Genomic DNA, 23,005 nt, shown 5'->3' with positions numbered 1-23,005 from the left:
ACATGTTGTTGACGTGTCAAAGACATTCAACTTTTCAGCAGAGATAAATTGGATCAAACATTAGTAATTGAGTAACACCTTCTTCTTTCTCCAGCGGGTCAAGAGGGCACAACAGCAGGCCTACTGTACACTTTACTAGAGCTGCAACAGTTGATCGATTGATAATCAACTACTAAATCAAAATGAATCGGTTTAAGTAGGTTTTATTGGGGGGGGAAGCCTTTTTTTTGTGAAAATGTGAATATTTTCTGAAATATAAGCTCCTCTTTGACAGGAAACTAAACATCTTTGGTTTGCGGACAAAACAAAACATTTTCTTGGTGTTTGGGAAACACGATCGCCATTTTTCACCACTTTAATTGATTAATCGATAATGAAATTAATGGTTAGCTGCAGCCCTACTCTTTACATTACTTAACATTTTTCAGATACTTACATATATTAAAATGCAGTGTCTCTGCCTTTAAAATCTTTTGGTTGCTTCCGCACCTTTAACGTTTTTCAGGTATTTTAAATTACTGAATTAGATTAGACAGACGCATCCAATTATTTCAGCTTTAAAAACGTTTCATATTGACATTTTCCTCATAATGTAGTTCCATATCACAACGTAAAGTGACGTCTACCACGAAACCACTCGTACCACATGTAGATGTCACTCAGTGGAGAAGTATCAGTGTCACTGTATCAGACATACTTGTCAAGCCTCACGACAAACCATAACTGATCATTAGGGGCGTGAGTGACAGGACAGCAGACACAGAGAAGATAACATTTAAAAGTGCATTGCAGGCTCGCTGGCGCAAAGTTCTTTTTGAAAAGGCAGCACATTTCTGACCCATGTTGAAGTTGCAGATGTTGTTTTACAGGGCGCTGCACAGGCGAGGCCCTCCGATCTTTTTTCACTGGGGAGCACAAGATCAGGGATGATGACATCACAAGATCAGGGATGATGACATCACAAGATCAGGGATGATGTCATCCTGAACAGCTCTTGTCAGAAATTGGTTTTTTTTTGTTCCCCTTTTGTTGGTTTGCAGTAGTGCAGCGCTCATCGGTCAGCTGTTTTACAAGTGCAGCGGCGCATGGATCCGGTTCCACGATCGAGAGTTTGCGGATTATGAAGAGCGCGTGCGTGCGCCACATACAGCGAGTGCTTCGTTTGCGTGCGTGCGTGCGTGCGTGCGTGAACAAAACATGTCTGCGAGCAGTCGCCCAGGAGCTCCGACGTGTGGGGCACGTTTGAACGAGTAAAAGGATGATCGTCTCTCATTATCAAGCTGTAAGAAAGGGCAGCGGTGTGTTTGACACGCAGGCATTCTGCATCAGTAGCAGCGTGATTTAGGACTTAGCTGTGGGAGTCAGCTGCACGGAGGGAGCTGCGCTCTCCCTTGTGCCTTGTTCTGGCTTTGTCATACTTTGAGTTTTCTTTTGTGTGTGTGTGTGTGTGTGTGTGTGTGTGTGTGTGTGTGATTGATGTCCGCTCCCCCGACCTCCCCTTCTTCCAGTGGAGTGCGCCTCTGTGCAGCGCTGTCGATCGCTGCTGGAGCAAACTGGGCTTGAGCGAACAGCCTTTTGCGCGTCTTAATCACATTATAACGTGCTATTTGACTTTTTCCACAGCAGTTACCAACTGCCTGACTGGGCTGTGTAACAATGCAACAATGAACATCATAATTGAAACGAGGTCTTATTCTGAATAGGGTCGATTAGCGCTGTCCGTGTAAATGTAGCCACTGTTAAATGCAGTTTTGAGGCCGATCATTCAGCCACTGTTCTCGCCCCGTGTTTTTATTTATTGAAAATCATACTTTGTGTGAAGATGCCGTGGCACATTTATTGTGTCCGACTCTACAAGATTTTCGCTTGTTGGGATTGTTGTGATTATTTGGTGGGTTTGGTTTGTAGCAGCTCATGATGTAAGGCCCACTGCGCGTTGGCTCTCTCGTGTTATATTTTCATTCGAGATCTTCTCAGTTACTGCGATGGACCGGTGACCTGTCCGGGTGTGAGTGGGAAAAAATCAATACTATATGGACTATATTTATGCGGCGCGTTTCTTGGTCTTATTGACCACATTAAAGCGCTTTGCAGGTTTACAGATCGAACCGCCCACCTTCGGGTTAGGGGACGACCGACTCCACCTCCTGAGACCAGGAGAAGTATTAACCGCTTTCAAATCAAGGTGGAAAATTCGGAGTTAGTCTTTTTTCATGAATGGTCACAGTTTGCTGCTGGTAGGCTGAAGAATTTTTAAATGAAAGGAGATCTTCTCATCTATTAGATATTTTACAGAAGTGTACAAAAGTTCAGCAGCTCCCTGCTAATTTCGACGACAGACACGAAGCGTCCTGGAAGCGATTTTGGAATTCTTAATTGATCAGCCCTGGATAACATAACGTCCCGTGTCTAAATCAGATTAAGGTGAAAGTTAACGGCGATGTCTCTTTCATTAAGTGTTTTCAATACCCAACCCCCCCCCCCCCCCCCCACCCGCAGAGATTTTCTTTCTACTCAGGTAAAAGAACAATTAGTGCAAATTGAAATACGCTCTTTAAAGAGTTCATATCCACACACACACACACACACACGCACTCACCGGCTGGCTGGTCCCCCAATTTCCTTGCCTTCTTATAAAAATGGTTTCAAAGTGAAATAAAAGGGGGATTAACTGTGTTTTTTCAAGTTGAATGACCCACATTCAGACCGCCTCTCAAACGCTATACAGGCCTCCCGGAAAAATGAGCCTTCAAGTCTTCATGCTGTCTATCACGTCAGCGCTCTCCGCTCCGTTCCAAAATACAGACCTTGAAGAATTCCTCTAAAGAGGGTGTATCGGACCAGAAAGAGGAGGCGAGCGCCCCCCCCCCCCCCCGCCCCCCCCACTCTCGGGGGCTCTTTAAAAACGTCTGACTATAGAGTGAAGTTCCCCGGGTTTCTTTTTTTTTCACTCCTCGGCCCGGCTCTGAAAAGGCCCCGGTCCGCCTGGCGGAGTTTCCACTCCGTTCACCTCAGCGCGTTTCCCTGAGGAACAAGAACACTGGCTCTGTAATGATGTTCTCCTCTTTATTAAAGGATTACGCTGTGACTGAACGGCCGTATCAAAGACTACTGTTACACAGCGCTGTCTGTGACTTGACTTAATATCCTGCGAAGCCCTGCTCTGAATGATAACGATTAGAATTGGAGGTTATGTTACGGTGGCACAGTGACTTTATCGATAGTGGGGGGGGGGGGGGTTTGCAGACTGTCACATTTTTAACAGGTTATGCATTTCGGTTGTTATTATTGATGTTGCATGTGTCACAACATCAATGTTGTTGGCTAGCGTTTCAAAAAATTGTGCAACTAATAGTAGATCTGCTGCAGTAGCCACTGTAAAGCCACTGTGGCTTTTAAGTAGAACGTTTGGCAAACGTGGCGACTGTAACTAACATGAACTCAATTCAATTTTAGATTGATTTATAGATATTTTCGTTTTGGGGGGGGGTTAATCAGGGTCTTCATGAATATGAAAGCTCAGTTTCAGTGAGACTACCTGAATAGATAATAAAATAGATAAATAATGCATGAAAACCTGAGGCAGCCGGAGCCCATCAGCCATAATATAATAATAATAATAATAATGAAAGAGATTGAGCCCTCCGCCTGGCAGATAAGCATCGTTGGCAGCATGGTTAGCAATCTCACACACACACACACACACACACACACACACACACACACCGGCTCCCAGATCAACATCTCAATCGGGCTCGATTTGCGTCTCCAGGTATGATACCGCGTCGGGCCTCGCAGCACCGGTCACCCCTGCTGCCCCTAATTATTACCCAGCGGAGCTGAAGGCTGACATAACTTATCACGTGAGGAGGAAAGCCCAAATCTCCGAATTGCTCTGAAGGAGCCTTAACCGACTCGCGCGTGGGGATTCGTGGTCCCCACTGCAGTCCGCTGTTGCTCCGGAGGTCAAATGTGACATTTTAATTAAAGGAAAATGGGCGGTGAATAACAAAGCCACAGCTGCGTAAATTCCTCACCGGCCGCCGGCACAACCGACCCTCAAATATGGCCTTTGCCGTCCTCTTGTCATTAAAACGGATTTAACAGGGGACGCCTCTTGGGGCGGTTGACGGCCATTTCGGCCCGTCAGTCGTCACTGCGCTGTGTCAACATGGACAACAGCCCTCGAGGGGGTTTCGCATTCGCAAGGGCAGGCCTGGTTGAAGGACGTATTCAGGATGAAAGTGTTAAAGTCGCGTTTCTTTCTTCTTTCCGCTCTCTTTCGATCTGCGGTGGCGTTAAGGCGCAGGCTTAACGCGGCGTAGTTGGAGAGCTCGGCGGCGCTGAAGCATTGTGTATTGTGTCGGGGGGGGGGGGAGTGTTGTGTGTTTTTTCTCAGTGTGCCGCAAAGGGCCGCTCCGTGTCAGAGGTGAGCGCAGTGAATGGGGGCCACGGGACCCCCGCCGAAGCTGGGAGGAGACTCCCTCCCCCCCCTCCCTCCATTGAGAGCACTGAGGCAGAATGCTATGGGCTCAACAAGACAGGGGCTAAAGGCTTTGTCTCTGGTTCACTGCCTCCAAGTAGCCCTGGGATTCCAGGCAACCAGGTTTGACTGCTGGAGCCCGCACGCTGGGAGAAGAAAGCACAAAGGCGCCTGTATTCCTCAGCTGATGTGCAACATCGCGGCGCGCTGTGGGAAACAGAGATGGTGAAAGATGTGAGGACGTGTGCGATGTCAGGAAGACCGTATTGCCGATTCCAGCAGCAACAACAAATGGGAATTAAGATGCCTCCTCTAGATAGGGATATTATTTGTCTTGGTTGGGTTTCTGCTCTCAGTCAGGGCCGGTTTTCCATTTCTTCCTCACAGCAGAGGCCGCTGGTCTGAAGTCTCAAGGTTGTTTTTGCGAGGATTTCCACATTATTATTCCGCGATATGAGAACTTGCCTTTCTCGGTGTCGAATTATTCGGAGCAAACTGCGAATAGATGAGCTACTAATTTTTCTTTTCGGGGCAAAGTTTTGATGTAGAATAGGAAGAAGTTTGAGTCCACTGAGATGATCCAATTATACTGCAGGCCCAGGATTAGCATTAATCTGCTCTGGTTATTAGTGGGCGCATAGCCTCATTTGACTTCTGCATTAAGTTCCCACTTCTTCCAGCCTTCCTTGTCCTTCGTCCAAGCACACACTCTCACACACGCTCACACTGACACAAGCCCATTGCCTTTGGCTTCTTTATGTATTCCTTTATACAAATATGTTCTCAGGTTTTACATCGTCTGGCTCAAAGTCAGGTTTTTGTACATATGCTGCGCCCCATTACCCTGGAGGCGGTCTTCCATCGCCGCTACTCTTGATGTGCAGACAGTCTGCGAACTGTGGCACGAATTCGAATGAGACGGCCTCACCCGGAGGCCGAAAAATGAATCGTCAAACATGGGCTTTGCATGGATGTTGGATGTCGGAAGGAGTGAGAAGGGACGCTAAAAATGTGCGATCTGCAACGCTGAATCCGGCACTCTTGCTAGAAAGTAGTTTAATTCCTGGAAGGCTGTGAGCATTTGTGTGTGTGCAGCGGACGGGCAGGATTGGGGGGGGGGGGGGGGGGGGGGGGGTAAGTAAGCAAGCCCATGCAATGAGAAGAGCCCCGGGCTGAGATCCCATCAAAGCTCTCAACAAATCCAGGAATACCAAACCAACGAAAGCATCCGTATGATGCGGTGATTGAACACGGACCAGCAGCTCTTTGTAAATCCTGATGAGGCGAAAGGCCAGTGGGGATGCCCCGAGATGCAACATAGATGCGAGCGGCTGTTAATAAAGTTGATTTGGCTGCCGCTTCTTTGGGGGTTTTTGAGCGTTCCCTCTCTCTCTTCCCAGCGTGGAAAGAGAGAGAGGGGCCGAAAAGGAGAAATTTTGAGATTCAATCTGTGCACACATGCTCCTGACATTTTGGCCCACGTCTCCTTTATTTCATTTTAGGTCTCCTTGAATCCTCTGATACATACTACGCAGAGCAGGGACTTGAGAGGACTCATCTTTCATCTGCGCACACAGGGAACATAAGTGCCTCAACCAGGCTTAATTGGCCTCTTCCATGCGACACACTGCGGCCCTTTGCTCAAATTAATCTTCTCAGGTTAACACTCTGCGGCCCATCCACTGTCTCCGACGGGAGGTCAAATTTGTCGTCTACTCAGAAATTAGTCGGCTAAATGAGGGCTCCACCGAGCGGCCTCGGCTAATGACCTTGATTAATTAAAGAGAGACGCCGGCTAATTGAGGTCTTATTCTGCTCGGCCCCGACTGTGACCCTGTAAAAGAAGCTGAAGCGATAATGAGTCATTCCTCAGAACAGAACATCACCGCTAAGTTTGTGTGGGCTCGGTGCTTTATTTGAGTTGTTAATCACCAGTGAAAGTGATTACACCAGTTTGGTGTAATGAGTATCCACTATGAGGGGGGGGGGGGGGGGGGGGTTGGGAAGGCTGCATCTTTTGCATATATGCAATGAATTTGTTCCTGTTCCACAAGAGATACACAATTCTTATTTAAAACAATGTCTAATTGTTCCCCTCTGCTTCTCCACCTTCCTCCAGGTCAATGGCAAGGACCTGTCCAAGGCCACCCACGACCAGGCGGTGGAGGCCTTCCGCACCGCCAAGGAGCCCATCGTGGTGCAGGTCCTGCGCCGGGCCCCCCACCCCAAACTGGTCAGCGCCGACGCCCAGGTGTCGGACACCAGCACTCAGACCGACATCACCCTCCAGCACATCATGGCCCTCGCCAAGCTGCCCCCTGCTTCGCCCCCCATGACGGAGCTGGAGGAGTATCTGCTCACAGAGGAGTGAGTACCGACTGGATTCAACAACGCTCCAGAGGGAAACCCCGCGTAGAAATGGGCACAAACTGACTCCATACAGAAAAGATGCGACCTTGACCCGCAAGTCAGGAAGATAAAAAATGACTGTTCCTGCGATAGCTTTTGGAGCTGTAACATCCTATCTGAGTGTATTACACTGCTTTGTTACAGTGTTTTGGCATCACAAAAAAATGGTTCTACTACCAAAACCAGCCTTCCAGGAGCACATGTCATCATTCCAGAAGCAGCATGCTCCCACCAACACAGCCCCTTCCATTTTTGTCAGTTTGAAATCGCGCTTGAGCTCAATACCACGAGCTGACTTTGAGCTCATCATCCAATTCTTCATCCACAAACTGTAGGCTAACCTGGGCTGCATTTACTCCTCCAGTGTCAGGATACGGCTGAGTTTGCTGACACTATAAGCTGCAGATGGCCTGGCTTTAACTGGCAATCTGCTCGGTGGAAAATAATATTTACTATAAAACTCTATGTACCATCATAAGAGAAAAGCAATGAAGTCTAACAGACCTGAAAGCAGACAGCAGTTTCAGTGTTGCTGATTTACCAAAAAGATGAAGCACGTTGTTTCAACCTGGGAGGTTTTTTTTGTCCACTTTAAATAAGAAGATACAGGGAAATCTTAGGTGTCAGATACGTTGAAAAGGTCCCTTTGCTCTCAGACACAATCAGACCTTTCGCCCTCATAGTTAATTAAGACGGTGTCACCTTATCTCCCTCCCTGGACCACAGTGCTGTGATCACACAGGCTGTGTCTGAAGTCTGGAGGGAAAATGTCCCTGTCACTTACGGGACATGACAGTTCCTGCGGGGCTCTCTCTCGCTGTGTGTGTGTGTGTGTGTGTGTGTGTGTGTGTGTGTGTGTGTGTGTGTGTGTGTGTGTGTGTGTGTGTGTGTGTGTGTGTGTGTGTGTGTGTGTGTGTGTGTGTGTGTGTGTGTGTGTGTGTGTGTGTGTGTGTGTGTGTGTGTCAGGCCTTGGAGCTCGGCGTCTGGCTTCACACTTTACAATTTGTGGCGGCAGCAGTTGCCCTTTAATGAATAATCATGATTTCTATAATTGATTTCTGAGTCAAATTAATCACGCAGCATGTTAATTTGTGATTAGCCTCCGGCCCTCGCTTCAATACATCTGATTTAAAGAGTGATTTCTACATTGACTTCTCATTACTTCCTCTCTAATTCTCAATTAATTTTTTTTCAAACTCTGGGGCCAAATTAAATCCCGATTGACAAATGTGTTGGTCGTCTCCTTTATTTTTTTAATGTGTAAATGTTAAACCAGCATTTCCCTCTTTTACAATTACACTCTTTTCTTTTCTCAGGCATCCTCCGGGACACGCATACTTTGACCCCAATGATTTCCTGGAGGGCATACAGCAGGACATCGAACGTGAGGAGCTGGAATACGAGGTAAACATCATCCCCGCCCCGCCACTGTCTCCTCGGTGAAGATCTACATTCAGACAGCAGAGCATTATTAGTCCATAAGCAGACCCGAGGTCGCCTCTGCGTCTCCAGTCCAGTGGCCTCGCTAGCGACCACAGGCCCTGATGCATTGTGGTTATTGATGGGAGAGCTCCACCTGCACACAGACACTGAGATGTTGGCCAGAAAGCAATAGAGTTGTTGGTGTGTCCCAGCAGATGCACAACGGTGACATCATTACTTATTAGTGACAGGGCCTAATAAGTCTTCCCCCCGGCTGCGGGGCGTTGGAGATGAGGCCCTCTGGATAATTAGATGGCACAGATAATGGGTCCGCAGTGATGAATCTCATGATGCACGCTAACAATGCCGCGATGAGGCCCGCGATCAAGCCTCTCTCGTGCTCCCCTAGTGACCTCCTCCATCCCCCGCACCCCCCTCCCAGTAAACCCCAGCCATCTACTGCTTGATATTAATTATATCCATGAAGGGGGCTATGATGCTCAGGGGCGAAAGGTGGCGTTTCAGGGCGGCTGATGGCAGATGCACAGCAGAGAAACAGACTTAAAGTGCCTGTTTCTAGTTCACAAAACAATAAATTAGAAATGATCGTATGTCTGTATCGGTGAACTACTAGTTGAGAATTAAAGAGGGACGGTCTTATAAAAAATCTTTATGCTCATAATTGCTGAGCATATACAGTAGCTTTTTTGCTAATTCTGTGAAATACTTTGTCGTTGCTGTTTTCAGCAGGGTAATGGAACAGTTTGACATGAAAAGAAATAGGCTGTCTGTAGTAGCCTAGCATCTTGCGATCACTGCAAAGTTGCCAGGCAACCAGGTGCCGTGACTTCAAACTAAGCCCAGTTATAACTATGAAAAGTATGTGTCACTAATTTAAAACTAGTTGCACCAAACAAACAAATTTTTACATAGAAATCAATGAGGTTTAATTTATGAACATTTTTTTATCAACATTTTGATTTAAATGCTTTGATGATTAGTAACATACTGATGAATATTACAAAAACCAAAAAGATAATGCCGACACTAACCCCCCACCCCCATATAGATCTTTATTGATAGGATTGTGGGCACAAGTAACAGAGTGAGAGAAAAGTAATATGTTAAGGAGCAGCTGCTCTTTCGCTCCATGCGTCCCATCCACTGAAAGTTCCATATTTTAAAACGTCAACATAAACCCATTGACATTTTGTGAGAGTATGTGGAGGATTCCACCAGATGCCTGTATTTTAATTTAAGTTTGTTGGGTTGGTGCGGAAACGTGTTGTGATGTGTTCCGCCAAAATATATATACACCCAGGCGCTGCAGGCCAAGTGACAAATTTAATGTAAGTTTGCAGAAATTAGTGAAAGAGGTTGACAAATGTCTAATCCAGCTAAACTGGGTAATATACGAAACATACCTTTAGAAATACAAAATGCTGCATGCTAACATAATGTCAGTTAGGTTATCATATCTGTGTATTTCTCTCTCATTCTAATTCATTCTGTATGAATACTACTCAATCAAACACACACACATAACCATAGAAGAGGTGGTATACTTCTTCCTACTTCCATGTTTATGGATAGAAATAAATGTAACACAAAAAATAATAAGATAAATTTGATATAGTTGTTATACAGTGTTATGGTATCATTAGGCATTTGATTGGACCGCGCTACAGATATTTAGTTATTTAATTATCTAAATCACTAGTTTGAAAGTAGTAAGTGGTTATGACCTTTAACCCCATTAAACGCCAACTTGTCCATTTCCCACTTAAGCAAACTTAAGCTTGTTTCGTTTGAACGGAACCATGTACCAGCTGTTTCCCCCTGTGTCGAATCTTTGCACTAAGATAATTAGTTACTTGCTTTAGCTTCACATGTAACACACACACACACACACACTTGGAGTGCTTTGAATTTGCTCATCAAACTCTGCAACAAAAAGAGAAAGAGCTAATTTTACGAAATGTCAAACTACACCTTTTTTTTTTTATCGGGGGCAGCTCATTCTTTTATGAAGCCTCCGAGCCCGTCCTCTGCCCTCACGGAGCAGCACGGCTCGTATCTTTATCTGTATCTGTGAGATTACAGGTGCTGACAAGTGAGAGACGGGACTCTGCCCGCCTGCCGTCGGCTGCATCATCTCTCATTCTGTCAGCGGGGGCCTCTTCCCCAGTCCGGCCGAAAGATTCATTAGAGTGATTGATGGATCGCTGTCGCTCTGCGATCCCATTACACAGTGAATAAATTCCCATCTGTCGGGGATATAAAAAAAAAAGAAAAGGGCTATCTTCTCAAATTTGAAAGAGAAAACCAAATATTTTCAGATGCTCGGGGATATTAACTTGTGCATTTGTGTCTTACCAGGAGGTGGATTTGTACCGAGCCAGTATCCAAGAGAAGCTCGGCTTGACCATCTGTTACAGGACTGATGACGAGGACGAGGCTGGGATCTACATTAGTGAGGTATGCGGTGCAGGGAAACTCTCAATTTTTCTTAACCAGAAAGAAACTGCTGGGACTGCCAAGCTGTGAAGATGTTAACAGTAAAGCACCGATGTAGGTATTGTCCCCCAAAAATGTAAAGGGTCATGACAGATGGAGTTTGATCTTTATCTCTTATTGCTCTATTCTCTGTTTTCTTTCGTTAGATTGATCCGAACAGCATTGCTGCCAGGGATGGCAGGATTAGAGAAGGGGACAAAATCATCCAGGTAAGGATTTCTGTAATCGCTTTTTTGAATGGCCCACTACCTAACTTGTGAATGAATGTAAAAGTACCAACTGCAATCAATCATCTTGAAAGAGAGAAGAGGAAGAAAAAAAAGAGGTCACTCTTTGAAGTCATTCTTTGTGTGTCCAACAAGATCAATGGTATTGAGATCCAGAACCGGGAGGATGCTGTCGCCCTGCTGACCAGCGAGGGAAACCAGAATATCTCCCTGCTGGTGGCCAGACCAGAGATCCAGGTAATTTGGATGTTATGATGTGCATGAACTCGGTAAAGGTTAATCACAACAAGGCAGTTCATGTAAAAGAGAAAAAAAGAAAAAACTCATATGGTGGCTTTTTGAAGCAAAGATCGGGGTATATAATGTTTCTATGCCAACAGAGTTGGACTATCAGTAGCAGATGTTCCACTTTTTGACGTATGAATATATGCACCTAATGAGGCGTCTCCCCCCCCCCCCACTGTGTCTCAGCTGGACGAGGGCTGGATGGACGACGACAGGAACGACTTCCTGGATGACCTCCACATGGACATGCTGGAGCAGCAGCACCATCAGGCCATGCAGTTCACCGCCAGCATGCTTCAGCAGGTAAAACTCACCCCCACACACACACACACACACATGCATGCGGTTTCTGGAAGCAAACCGACAATATCAATCTCTACTAACACATACAGTACGCCCATCTTAGAGGTTATACTGGCCAAGCCAGCTCTGCGGAACAGTACAACAGCTGTTATAGAAAAAAAAACATGTATGTACACAAACTAGAGCACGGGACATGTGGATTTAAAAGTAACATCAGTGTCTTTTGTAGTTAAACCACTAAAATCCACTGCTTTGACTTTTAAATGACGTGTTTAACACTGTTTAAAGCCATTTCACTGGGAGGCACCACTATCTCTGAGCCATTTGTCGTCTGTGTTTGCAGAAGAAGCACGAGGAGGACGGAGGCACCACCGACACAGCCACGCTGCTGTCCAACCACCACGAAAAGGACAGCGGGGTCGGGCGCACGGACGAAAGTACGCGGAACGACGAGAGCTCCGAGCAGGAGAACCTCGGTGACGACCAGACCACAGCCTCCAACACGTTGGGCAGCTGCAGAAAGCTGACCTACAGCCAGGACACCCTGGGCAGCGCCGACCTGCCCTTCGGCAGCGAGTCGTTCATCTCGGCTGACTACACCGACGCCGACTTCCTGGGCATCCCGGCCGACGAGTGCGAGCGCTTCAGGGAACTCCTGGAGCTGAAGTGCCAGATGAGGAGCAGCGGCGTTCAGGGCCTGTACTGCCAGGGCAGCGGGGCCGAAGGTCAAGACCAGGAGGGCGTGGACAAGGAGCTGGAGCTGCTCAACGAGGAGCTGCGCACCATCGAGCTGGAGTGCCTGAATATCGTCCGTGCCCACAAGATGCAGCAGCTGAGGGAGCAGTGCCGCGAGTCCTGGATGCTCCACAACAGCGGCTTCCGCAACTACAACACTAGCATCGATGCCCGCCGCCACGAGCTCTCAGATATCACAGAGCTGCCAGAGAAATCGGACAAGGACAGCTCCAGTGCCTACAACACTGGCGAGAGCTGCCGCAGCACCCCTCTGACGCTGGAGCTGTCTCCTGACAACTCGCTCCGCAGAGGAGCAGAGAACCAGGGTCAGGCCGGGGCGTCCGGCCCCACCAGCTCCAACGGCGGGATGATCAAGCCCCTCCTGTCCCCTGTCCAGGAAGCCTGTGGCCCCAGCCGGAGCAGAGGCTCCTCCAAAGATCAAGACGGGGCCCTGCAGGCAGAGAGCAAGGAGAGAAAGTTGGGAGAGTCCAGTAAGGCGGGGCGGAGCTGTTCCCAGCCACACTCGCCTTATAAGCACGCTCACATCCCCGCCCATGCCCAGCACTACCAGAGCTACATGCAGCTGATCCAGCAGAAATCAGCTGTGGAGTACGCCCAGAGCCAAATGAGCCTGGTCAGCATGTGCCGGGACCCCATCACCACCAGTGACCTAGAGCCCAAGATGGAGTGGAAGGTGAAGATCCGCAGCGACGGCACCCGCTACATCACCAAGCGCCCTATCCGGGACAAGCTGCTGAGGGAGCGCGCCCTCCGCATTCACGAGGAGCGCAGCGGCATGACCACCGACGACGACGCCATAAGCGAGCTGAAGATGGGCCGCTACTGGAGCAAGGAGGAGAGGAAGCAGCACGCCGTTCGCGCCAAGGAGCAGAGACAGCGCCGCGAGTTCATGAAGCAGAGCCGAGCCGACTGTCTGAAGGAGCAGAGCAGCCCAGAGGAGAGAAAGGAGCCCAACATCATCGAACTCAGCCACAAAAAGATGATGAAGAAGAGGAATAAGAAAATATTTGACAACTGGATGACAATCCAGGAACTTCTGACCCACGGTACCAAGTCACCGGACGGCACCAGGGTTTACAACTCAATCCTGTCTGTGACCACAGTCTAAGTCCTGCTTTGAGCTCAGTGTCAGGCGAGCCGGAGGAGGACGGACCGGAGTGTGATGGACTGTACATAGAACACTACCAGTTGGGGTAGAGATTCCTGCCTCGTTCAATGTGGCAACGTTTTGTAAATAGGAAATGAGGAAAGCCCTTTTCTGGACGGACACGTTCCACCACTGCGGTGAAAGGGAAGGTCCCGTAGATGATGGGTTGACTTCAACATGGCTGTGAGGATGATTTTGAAAACATTTTTCAGATTCTTTCAATAACCTTTTTCTACCTTTGTGCTTGCTCTTTGGAATGGTTTTGGAAAACAAAAAACACGATATTTGACTTTTTGGAACGTTTTCAGAATAGTGTAAAGACCGCGTGCCATACAGAATACAACCAGCATTTACACAATTTTACATTATTTTGTTTGTACTATATATATATATCTTATCAGTATTTTACTGTTATGCATACTTACTGCTTTTTATGGAAACAGTGCTATTTTCCTGCAAGGTAGAACACATAATCCTTTTCAAAAGGACTTTTGTAAATTTAAAAAAATAAAATTTTTGTAACAAATCCACTTTTTTTTAGTTTTTAATTTCTCTCCATCGGTGCTGATCTCCCAAAGTTGATACCACCAGCGATTCACCTTCTGTGACATGACGAAGAGGACGACGACATAGCGTGATATCATTGTGTCTGTACGTACAGTTTAGAGAAAAGATGTTTCTCACGTTTGTTGATACTGAAATGTCTGTTTAAAAAAAAACACATTGTAGTCGCTTTTGCTTTCTGACAGTTTCATGTACTTGAACTGAATTGCAGCTTAACAAATCCGTAGTTAGCCTCACAATTTGATGTCTTGTAAAATGAGAGAAATAATAAATTATTGTTTTATATATGATGAGCTTTGAAACGTTGTTGGGATTTGTCATTTTTGAGAGGAATCCAAATGTACCCTATGTTTAAGCCTATTGAGTTTAACTCTGTGTAACAAAAGCCCCTTTGCTTTCCTCATCATGCACATACCTCCGCCAAGGCTCAATCAAGCCGCATCATATTGCACACACTCATAGATACAAGTCCCCCTTAATATGCCTGATTTTCATCAGGATCCACAAACGATTCCCTGGGAAATCGGTTCAAAATCAAAAAAAAACAAAAAAAAACCATCCTCTCTTGCAATGTGAAAGCAAAAAATGATCCTGGATCCATCCATGTCAAATCTTTCCGCCAAGTTTCGTGTAAAATCTGAACACATAACCTCCTTGGCGGATTTAAGGATGTGTATTTTACACATTGGAATCACAGAATCCGACTCGTGTTCATTCCCGCTTGTGGTAATGATGGTGTATTGACTGTGTGTGCGATTCATGCCAGGCTCTTATGTTAAGGTACCAGTATGTCAGGCTGGCACGGACATGAAAACAATCCAGTCGGCAGAGATCCCTGCTGTCCAGGTCGGACGCAGCTGAAGGCCGACAACAAAGATATCGTGTCTTCTGTGCCTCCCCGTCACATGGATGCTGCGGCGGTAGCTTCCGTCCATCATCTCTCGCTGCTCTCCATCGGCCGAGGAAAAGTGGCCCGTCCGAGATCTGACACTGCGCAGCGTGGTTTCATGTCGCCACCGAGGTTGTGGGCGAACATGGCATGAGGCTGCCTCGCATTGGCGAAGTCTCCTTGCTGAGCTAATGGTTTATTTATCTGACTCAAGACTCGTACCATCTGTCAGAGGGACCTCGTACCCGTAGTCCCATATGATCCTCCAATTAGCAGCGTTGCGCATCTTGACTGAGGACAAAGGCAGCTCCCTGTCTCCACTTGATGTCCATGACGTTCGTCATAAAACACATCTTTTGTTTTCTAATGAGGCAATTAGGGCAACAACTAGGGCAACATTCATTCAGTGGGTATTTAGTGAATCGGCGATCGGCAAACAACAATTATTCATTTCAGGACTTGGAGCTAGAAGAGATTTAACACTGGACTAAGAGTCATAATGTGGCCAGGAACACAACTCCAAATGACAAACACAAATACCCTGCACAGGCACTGTGTACACCCCAATCAGGCCACTTTTTTGACATTGTAGATCGGACGTCATTATTATCTCCACCACGGAGGTGATGTTTTCACCCCTGTCTGTTTGCTTCTTTGTTTGTTTGTTAGCAGTATTACACAAGAACGACTGAACAGATTTCCACAAAAAACTAAAACTAAGATGGGATCTGCACAGAGGGGAGGATCCATCACTTTCATTTGCATTTTGAGATTGGGCGTTTATTGACATTTTCACCAATTTCCCAGGGAATCATGGATCTTGATGGAAAATATCGGGCATATTAACGGGACTTATACCTATGAGTGTTGGGCCTTCGCTGTGGTATGCACTCTACTGGGTATCATTCTAGTCTTATCATATGATCATGAATCATTTTTTGATCTATATCAGATCACCGTCTTATTATTTGCAGAGACATTTTGGAAATGTGGTTTTCCAGGCCAAGATTGTCTTGATATTCAACTCGACCTTTGACCAATCAGCACCGAATCATCTGGAGACGACCCCCCGCCAATGGACTACATGCACTAGGCTTCGTGACGTACAAAATAATGCTGCTCGTCGGTTTACCGCTGCTGTGTTTACTCACTATTTCATTTTTGTCACGAGTCTACGAAGGAAAATGAAAGTACTCAGAGCCCTGCCGTGTCCCACTTTTATTCGGTGTCAACGAAATTTAATGGCGTACCGACGCGAGAAGACAGCGGCTGGTAAACATACGGATCATTTCGCCGCCTCTCACGCAGAGGTCTGCAGCGGACAACTTGTTACCGATCGGCTAACGAAACTGTGCCATTGTTGAGCCGGACCGGAAACAGTTGAGCAGTATTAAATAGAACCCGGTCATGGTTGAGCAAGTAGCCCATTTTGGATGAAATTCATCCAATGCATCGTCGAGTTACTTTGTAAACACACACACACACACACACACGGGTAAAAACAGTTCTCTGCTTGCACGCCTATGCCAGCACGCAGGGTAACGCAGGGTAACGAATGTTCATTTTGCTCCACCACAGCTGGATGTGTAAATAAGCGTTTGTTAGCTATCATGTTAGTCGTCAGCTTTATCATATGACATTGTCGAGTTTGAGATTGGTCAAAGAAATACATTGTTTTCAATTTTGAGAGCACATCTCGCTCCTCCGCACTCCAATTATAGGGACATTGGCAATTTAGTGTTTCACGTTGATAAGCCCGGAGGGACTGCAAGTCAAAGACTTACAAAAGAACGGTATCAAATGAAGCTGAAAAGATCAAGATTTGTAAATATTCTGCTCCTTAAATGGCTCATACTCCAAAACCCCCAATCCCACATTTCCCACGATTCAACTTAACAGCATATTTCACTAGCCCTTTCAGGCCCATCAGAAGGACAACTCAGACCTTTAACATATACTTCAACATATAATTACAAACATGTGGCGACAACAAATCACAATTTTTTGTGTTATTATCAGTTAAGTACTCGTCATACAGTAAATTGACTTTGACGTGTGCTGGGTAAGGGCTCCTTTAAAATGTTCATGCAATGTTGCATGGTTCATAAATCTCTTCCAGCTGTGACTGACCCCCACAGTCCCAATCACTGCCTTCCATTGAAAACCTCCAACTCTGAACCAGAAAATGTGCCTCGGCCAATGCTGCTTATATTAATACAACACACACTTGACTTATTTACAACATTATTATCTTTCACGGCTCACAATTGTTTCATGAATACTAACATACTGTCTTAAGTTTGTATAGATTTTTCTTGTACTTCTTGAATTCATCCCTTGTCACGTAAAGTCTGCATCACTTTAGGGGGATGATTATGATAATGAGAACAGCCTGGGGTTGCAAGCTCAGCTTTTTCCTCTGTGCCTGTTAGAGTATAATTGATTACTCCTCCTTAAGTCTGAACCGAACCCAAGCCTTGTGATTTATGACTGGGGACTCGTTATGCACTTTTTTAAATGGGAGATAACAATATGGCATGCAAAGCAAACAAAAAGGTCCAACATTCAATTCTGGGATGCCCCCCCCCCCCTGCCAGGAGATTAGTTGATGACATACTTGGCTGGCTTTGCTATCCCCATGTATTTTTATTATCTTTTGGATGAAAGTGTTCATCTCCCCCACTGGCCTGCCGGTCCTGCGTTTGAGCTGGAGACCAGGACTCATCAGTTGAAATGTCAGCGCGGGGAACAGGCAGACATTCCAGTGTACTCATCCATTAACTGATAAGGAGGCTGGTCTGCTGCCTGTGAGTATACTGCTGATTCTGATGGTGCGTCACTATGGAGACGGACATACCTGCTCGACAAGCATGGACAATATGCTTTTACGTGGAGAACATCCTCTTCACAATTATTCATTTTGGCAGCTGACAGAGGGAGCTGTTTGTGATGTTGTCTTATGTTGCTGTGTCTGACCTTTTCCATGACCTAAATTAAAAATAACCTCTTTGTTGTTTTTTTTTGCAATAAACCTTGGAGGCTCCAGCGGGTTCAGCAGGTGTGGAGTCTGTGTTAGCACGTATCTGATCTCGGATTAAAGAGAAATAGCTGCTGGATAAACAGAAAGAAATGCTGAACCACATATTCACGCTCTCCATCACGTCCAAGCATCAGTCAAATATAGGCTGCACCTAGAAATACTGCTGAAAATGTTCAAAATATGACTTTATGTATAATCTTAGACGATTCATTCCCAGCACTCATTACTAATTACAACCCCATGCACAGCTTCAATTGTGATCGTTGTTGTTTTTTTAAATTAAGATTCAATAATTTAATATTTGTGTTGAGAACAGACTGATCCGTGTTTTAAGAGGAAGGTATAACGATTACTTTGATAAGCCTGTAGAGCAATGGATTTATTGTCTGTGTACATGACTTATTTTGATAAAAATCAAACATTTCTTCCATTGTGGCACCAAGGCATCCCACGAGGTAAAATGAATGTGACATGAAAGTTTTTGTGAAACTAAGAAAAACTCGTACTTATGCACAGCACAGCTCTGCGAGGAAGCGTAAATGGCTCCCATCTGTATCTTGACACACTTTATTTTTCATGCTGCCTGGGATACTGTCAAACGTGGCAACAATGAAATACAAGCGATTGATCAGTTGACAACTGCTTTTTGCTGCGTTTTATCACTCTTATTTCAATCCAAACAATGTGTTTGCTGTGAACTCCTACGTGACAGGCGGGATAACTGAGCAAGTCTCCAGAGGTAACTAAATATGTCACGTATATGAAGTGAATAATAAAATCCATGAGCTATTCTGATTTATCACAAGTACAAGACAGAATCATCACAATGATAAATGGCAGGGAAGAAACATTTTGTTTTCCTGCGGAAGATGCGATAAAAAAAATGTGTGCACATGCCTGGACAACATGCACAAACCTGTCTTAACGGTTAAAATAAAATGAAGTAGATGATCACACATGAAATATTGATTATGGCCATTTTGCTGCACCCAGCAGCTGCAACCATCGTAGTTTACATTTGTCTGTGAAAGTACAATAAAAATACTTTGTGGCAGGTATGTGGTCATAAAAAAACTTTGGATGAAAATGTAATAACTTCCTGTCTGGAGATCTTAACAAAGAAATAATAATGTCAGACTTCAAAAGGCAAAGAAGAAAAGCATGGTTTGAAAGTTCAAATTCCCCATTAACTCTAAGTGTCCTTCTGAAACAAGCATACCGTGGCACCATGGTTTTCTGTGGCCAGGCTTGTATGTGAGCTGTCGATGCTTCTGTCCTTGAGACATTTCTTCGCTCTTTGACTAAAAGGTCAGGAGAGGCAACATGACAGCAAGTGTCCTGTCAGCTAGAAGAGGCGGGTACGTCACGTAACCAGACACAGGCCAGACAGACACAGCACTGACTTTCAAAAATCAAATGACAGTGGTTACGAATGAGGCCAGAAAGATAATCACTGACTCAACAAAAACATATAAACTGAACAGACATGTGTCTGCATTTAAAAATTGTACTTGGGGTTTTCAACATGTAATTTAGCTGTTTCTGAATTTCCTACGTTTTTTTGAACACATTTTTGTCTCATCTGCTCACATTTATTTTTTTTTGCCATCAGATGCAAAATGCGAGCCAACTCTTGTTGAATGCCAAAGACATAAACGTCTCTAACTACGTATTTGACCCTTGCATGGTCTTGTTAGCTTCAAAGGCCCCTTTGCTTGTGTTTTGTTTATGGCCCAGCGGAGCCATAACTCACAGCGGTCCGTCCTCCCACAGCTCGTCCCCCTCTGCCCGACCATTCTCACAGCAGTTTCCTGGGTCAGATCGCATGAACCTCTGTGGCTCCCTCTCTGCAGATTTATTGGTTGACAGCTAATTTATCCATTATATGCATTCCAAATCATGGGCTTAGGTCAGCAGGATGGCGGCAAGAGCACAAGGAGAGAGAGAAAAGGAGAACGGGAGGGGGAAAAAAACCACGCCGTGTTTCGTCTGGACCACCACTTCTCCCGCTGGAGGAGGATTTATCTCACCCCTGTGCAGAGTGCCTGAGCCGCTCATGTTGAAACAGTCTGAGGGTGAAGATAACACTTGCATCGTGAAGTGTTCAGTACTGCACTGTCACCACAGGCCCAGTTCCTGAGGGAAGGAAAAAGGCCAGATCTTCAGACACAGACACTGGAAAACTTTTTGGAAGCTCTGCCAGTGTGGGTGTATATTTTTGGATCGTCAGGTCTGGAGGGTCACAAGAAAATTTGATGACCTCCGTTGAAATGCTGGAACAGCTTCTTGCTACAGTCTGAATAGCACTTTTTAAAGGTGGCGTATTGTGTTCATGTTCAGGTTCATACTTCTAATGTGGGTCACCGGTTGAAAAGGTTTACATGCTCTAATGTTCAGAAAAGGCATCAGTGTTCTCATACTGCCCCTCCCTGCAGCTCCTCTTTTCACCCTCTGTCTATAACGCCTGGTTTTATTTTAGCCCCGCCCTCCCGATAAACCCCAGGCCGCTGCGATTGGCCCGCTGGCCCAGTCTGTCGTGATTGGTCAACCCATTTCAAAATGTGCAAGACATGTCACGCCCCTTCACCAGAAAAAGTGGAGATTCTCCGATTGCAGGCGGGCTTACCCCAAAAGAGTCAAACTGCGACATCAGAGTGGGAGAGAAATCTGAACCTGCTGTTCAGAGCCATGCTGTAGGGTTTAGCCAGCTCACAAAAAAAATGCCAGGGTGTTCTTTTTTCACAGTTCGTGGGCCGGCATGCACCCCAGATACACACATTTACGTGCGCAAACACTGAAAAGGTGATTTGTGCATAATTTGTCACCTTTAAAGGGTCATTCCGAAAACTAGACTTCAATCTAGTGATGTTCTTCACTTCCTGCTGTTCCAACATATTAGGGTCTACAAGCCCGCTCTGGATCAAAATACAGAGCAACAAAATCAAAATGTCGATTTGCCATTAATTCACTAAACCTATTCGCACTCCCCAGAGCATGAACTCATAAATATTTGTTAAACTTTTTGCACAATGTAAAAACCTCCTTCTCTAACTGGAATGTTGTGTATTTAAAATTACAAGAGGATAAACATTTCATAGGTCTGTGGGGAAAAAATGTGTAGTACTGTACGTGTCTTGCCAAGCTAAAGCTGCAGAGTAGCCGATTAGTGTTTGCAGCCAAGTAATGGTTACATGTAGAAACAGCAACTTGGAGTTTTGCATGTCTATTTAAGTATGGGATGAATAAAACAGGATAGAGCAAGTTGGATCGTGAGCTTTAGAGGTGTTGGTAATCATGTTTCTCAACTTTGGATGGAGGCAAGCTCGTTAATGTGTTCCCCCCTGCCCCCAGTCCTTATGTTAAGTTAGGCTTATCGCCTCCTGTCTCCAGTTTGGTGCTTAGCACCAAGATATCTGATTGGTATTGATCTGCTCATCTTACTTTGGCAAGAAAGTTAACAAGTGCACTCCCGAAATGTCAAACAATCTCTTCAATGATCCCTTGGCCTTTCTGTTGCCGTCCCTTGGGATAAACTTCAAACTACTCTTAATGAATGAATTGTCTGCGTGTTAGTGTGGACATTACAGCCCCATCCGCTTGATTCACAAAGTGGCGCTGCAAAATACTCCACTTGATAACTTGGTAATTGCCAAATTAATAAAAAACCTTTATATTTCACCTCCTGGCCCGATTAGATTTAGGACAAGTCCACAGCTTGAAGCTTGTCAAAGCCCGAGATGATTCATTTTACCACTTTTGGGTCAATCTGTGAGTTTGCATATCTAAAAGTCCTCAAAGCTAACAATTTTAATGTGCTATATGAAATGATTACGAAATGAAACTGGTCCTTTTCAAAGGAAACCGCCCTCCCCGTGGGCTCGCACTGAGGAATTAGAATCTCAGCATGACAAGCTGTAATTGAAGACTTCATAGGATCATTTTCAAACGCAGACAGAAAAACGTGCTTATTTTGCAGTCTAATTATAGAAAAAGGTCTGTCATTTTGTTAAAAGTGAACATGATATTCATACAATATATAAGCACGGTGTAGCTGTTACAGGACACAAATGAGCGTGTGCACTGTGTGTGAGTCAGTGCACAGTGCGTATTTAGTATAAGCAGCACCGCTATACTACAGTATGGTCAAACTGTGCATGTGCAGTTTGTTGGGGCTTCTATTCACCATTAGAGTTTATTCAAATCTATGGAGGGCATTGGGTAAGACTGAAGTTCACATATTAAGGAGCCTTGACTTTTATATTTTGATGCACTTAACATTTACCGTCTCCAGCTTGCTTATTCATTTATAACTTGTGTGCCATGACGAAACACTGACAATTCAAGTCCCGTCCAAGTAATACGCTGGTCCCAAGACGTCGCAGCTGTGTGACGGTCTTGGTGAGTAACTCTTCTTTACTGCCTATTGATTTAGAATGCAACTAGCAGCTCTAAATGTGACAAGAGGGCTGTTGTTGTGTTGAATGACCTGCTCTTATGACTCTCAATCTTTTTCTTTTTTCCGGCCTCCGACGGCAGCAGTTTTCAACCATCCACGGCAGGCGGCGTCTCACCTTAAATCTCCTTCCAGCTGAAAGTCAGATCAATACAGTTTAAGTGGCCATCTCAAAGGAGTCTATTTCATTTAGCTGGTTTTTGAGGGGCTCAAATAAATAATCATTAATTGCATTTAGCGCAAAGAGCACAGTCACTTTCTTATTTATTTATGGCTTTATGTTGTCAGACATTGTGGAACCACGGACCTGAGAAATTGACTATATGCCTGCTTGGGCAGACAGCAGCAGCTCAGACACACATATTTCCCTATGTGCCTCTCCAGTGTGGCCGTACAATCCATTATCATCATCATCCTCGTCGTCGTTGTCGTAAAGCATGTAAGCAACCTGCCTCCTCAGGTGCAGGATGCTCATCTACGACCCCACTCAACAGCAGTATCTCCACATAC

General features: G+C 45.5%; 1 protein-coding gene across 3 annotated transcripts in view; it reads left to right on the top strand.

Moving 5' to 3' along the window:
- The window catches only part of pdzrn3b (PDZ domain containing RING finger 3b), a 93,492-nt gene extending 79,077 nt beyond the window's left edge, over positions 1-14,415 (top strand). For all 3 annotated transcript variants that reach the window (XM_035631901.2, XM_035631902.2, XM_035631903.2), the window contains 7 exons: positions 6,603-6,850; positions 8,209-8,296; positions 10,694-10,792; positions 10,978-11,040; positions 11,194-11,295; positions 11,530-11,646; positions 11,990-14,415. In XM_035631901.2, coding sequence (XP_035487794.2) covers positions 6,603-6,850; positions 8,209-8,296; positions 10,694-10,792; positions 10,978-11,040; positions 11,194-11,295; positions 11,530-11,646; positions 11,990-13,510 — 2,238 coding nt within the window. In that variant the 3' untranslated portion in view covers positions 13,511-14,415. The remainder of the gene's footprint in view (positions 1-6,602; positions 6,851-8,208; positions 8,297-10,693; positions 10,793-10,977; positions 11,041-11,193; positions 11,296-11,529; positions 11,647-11,989) is intronic.
- Positions 14,416-23,005: the final 8,590 nt, after the last annotated feature.

Source organism: Scophthalmus maximus, chromosome 6 (genome assembly GCF_022379125.1).
Source record: "Scophthalmus maximus strain ysfricsl-2021 chromosome 6, ASM2237912v1, whole genome shotgun sequence".
Lineage (NCBI taxonomy): Eukaryota > Metazoa > Chordata > Actinopteri > Pleuronectiformes > Scophthalmidae > Scophthalmus > Scophthalmus maximus.
The sequence above is the reverse complement of the archived record's forward strand: the minus strand, read 5'-3'. Positions and strand labels throughout refer to the sequence as shown.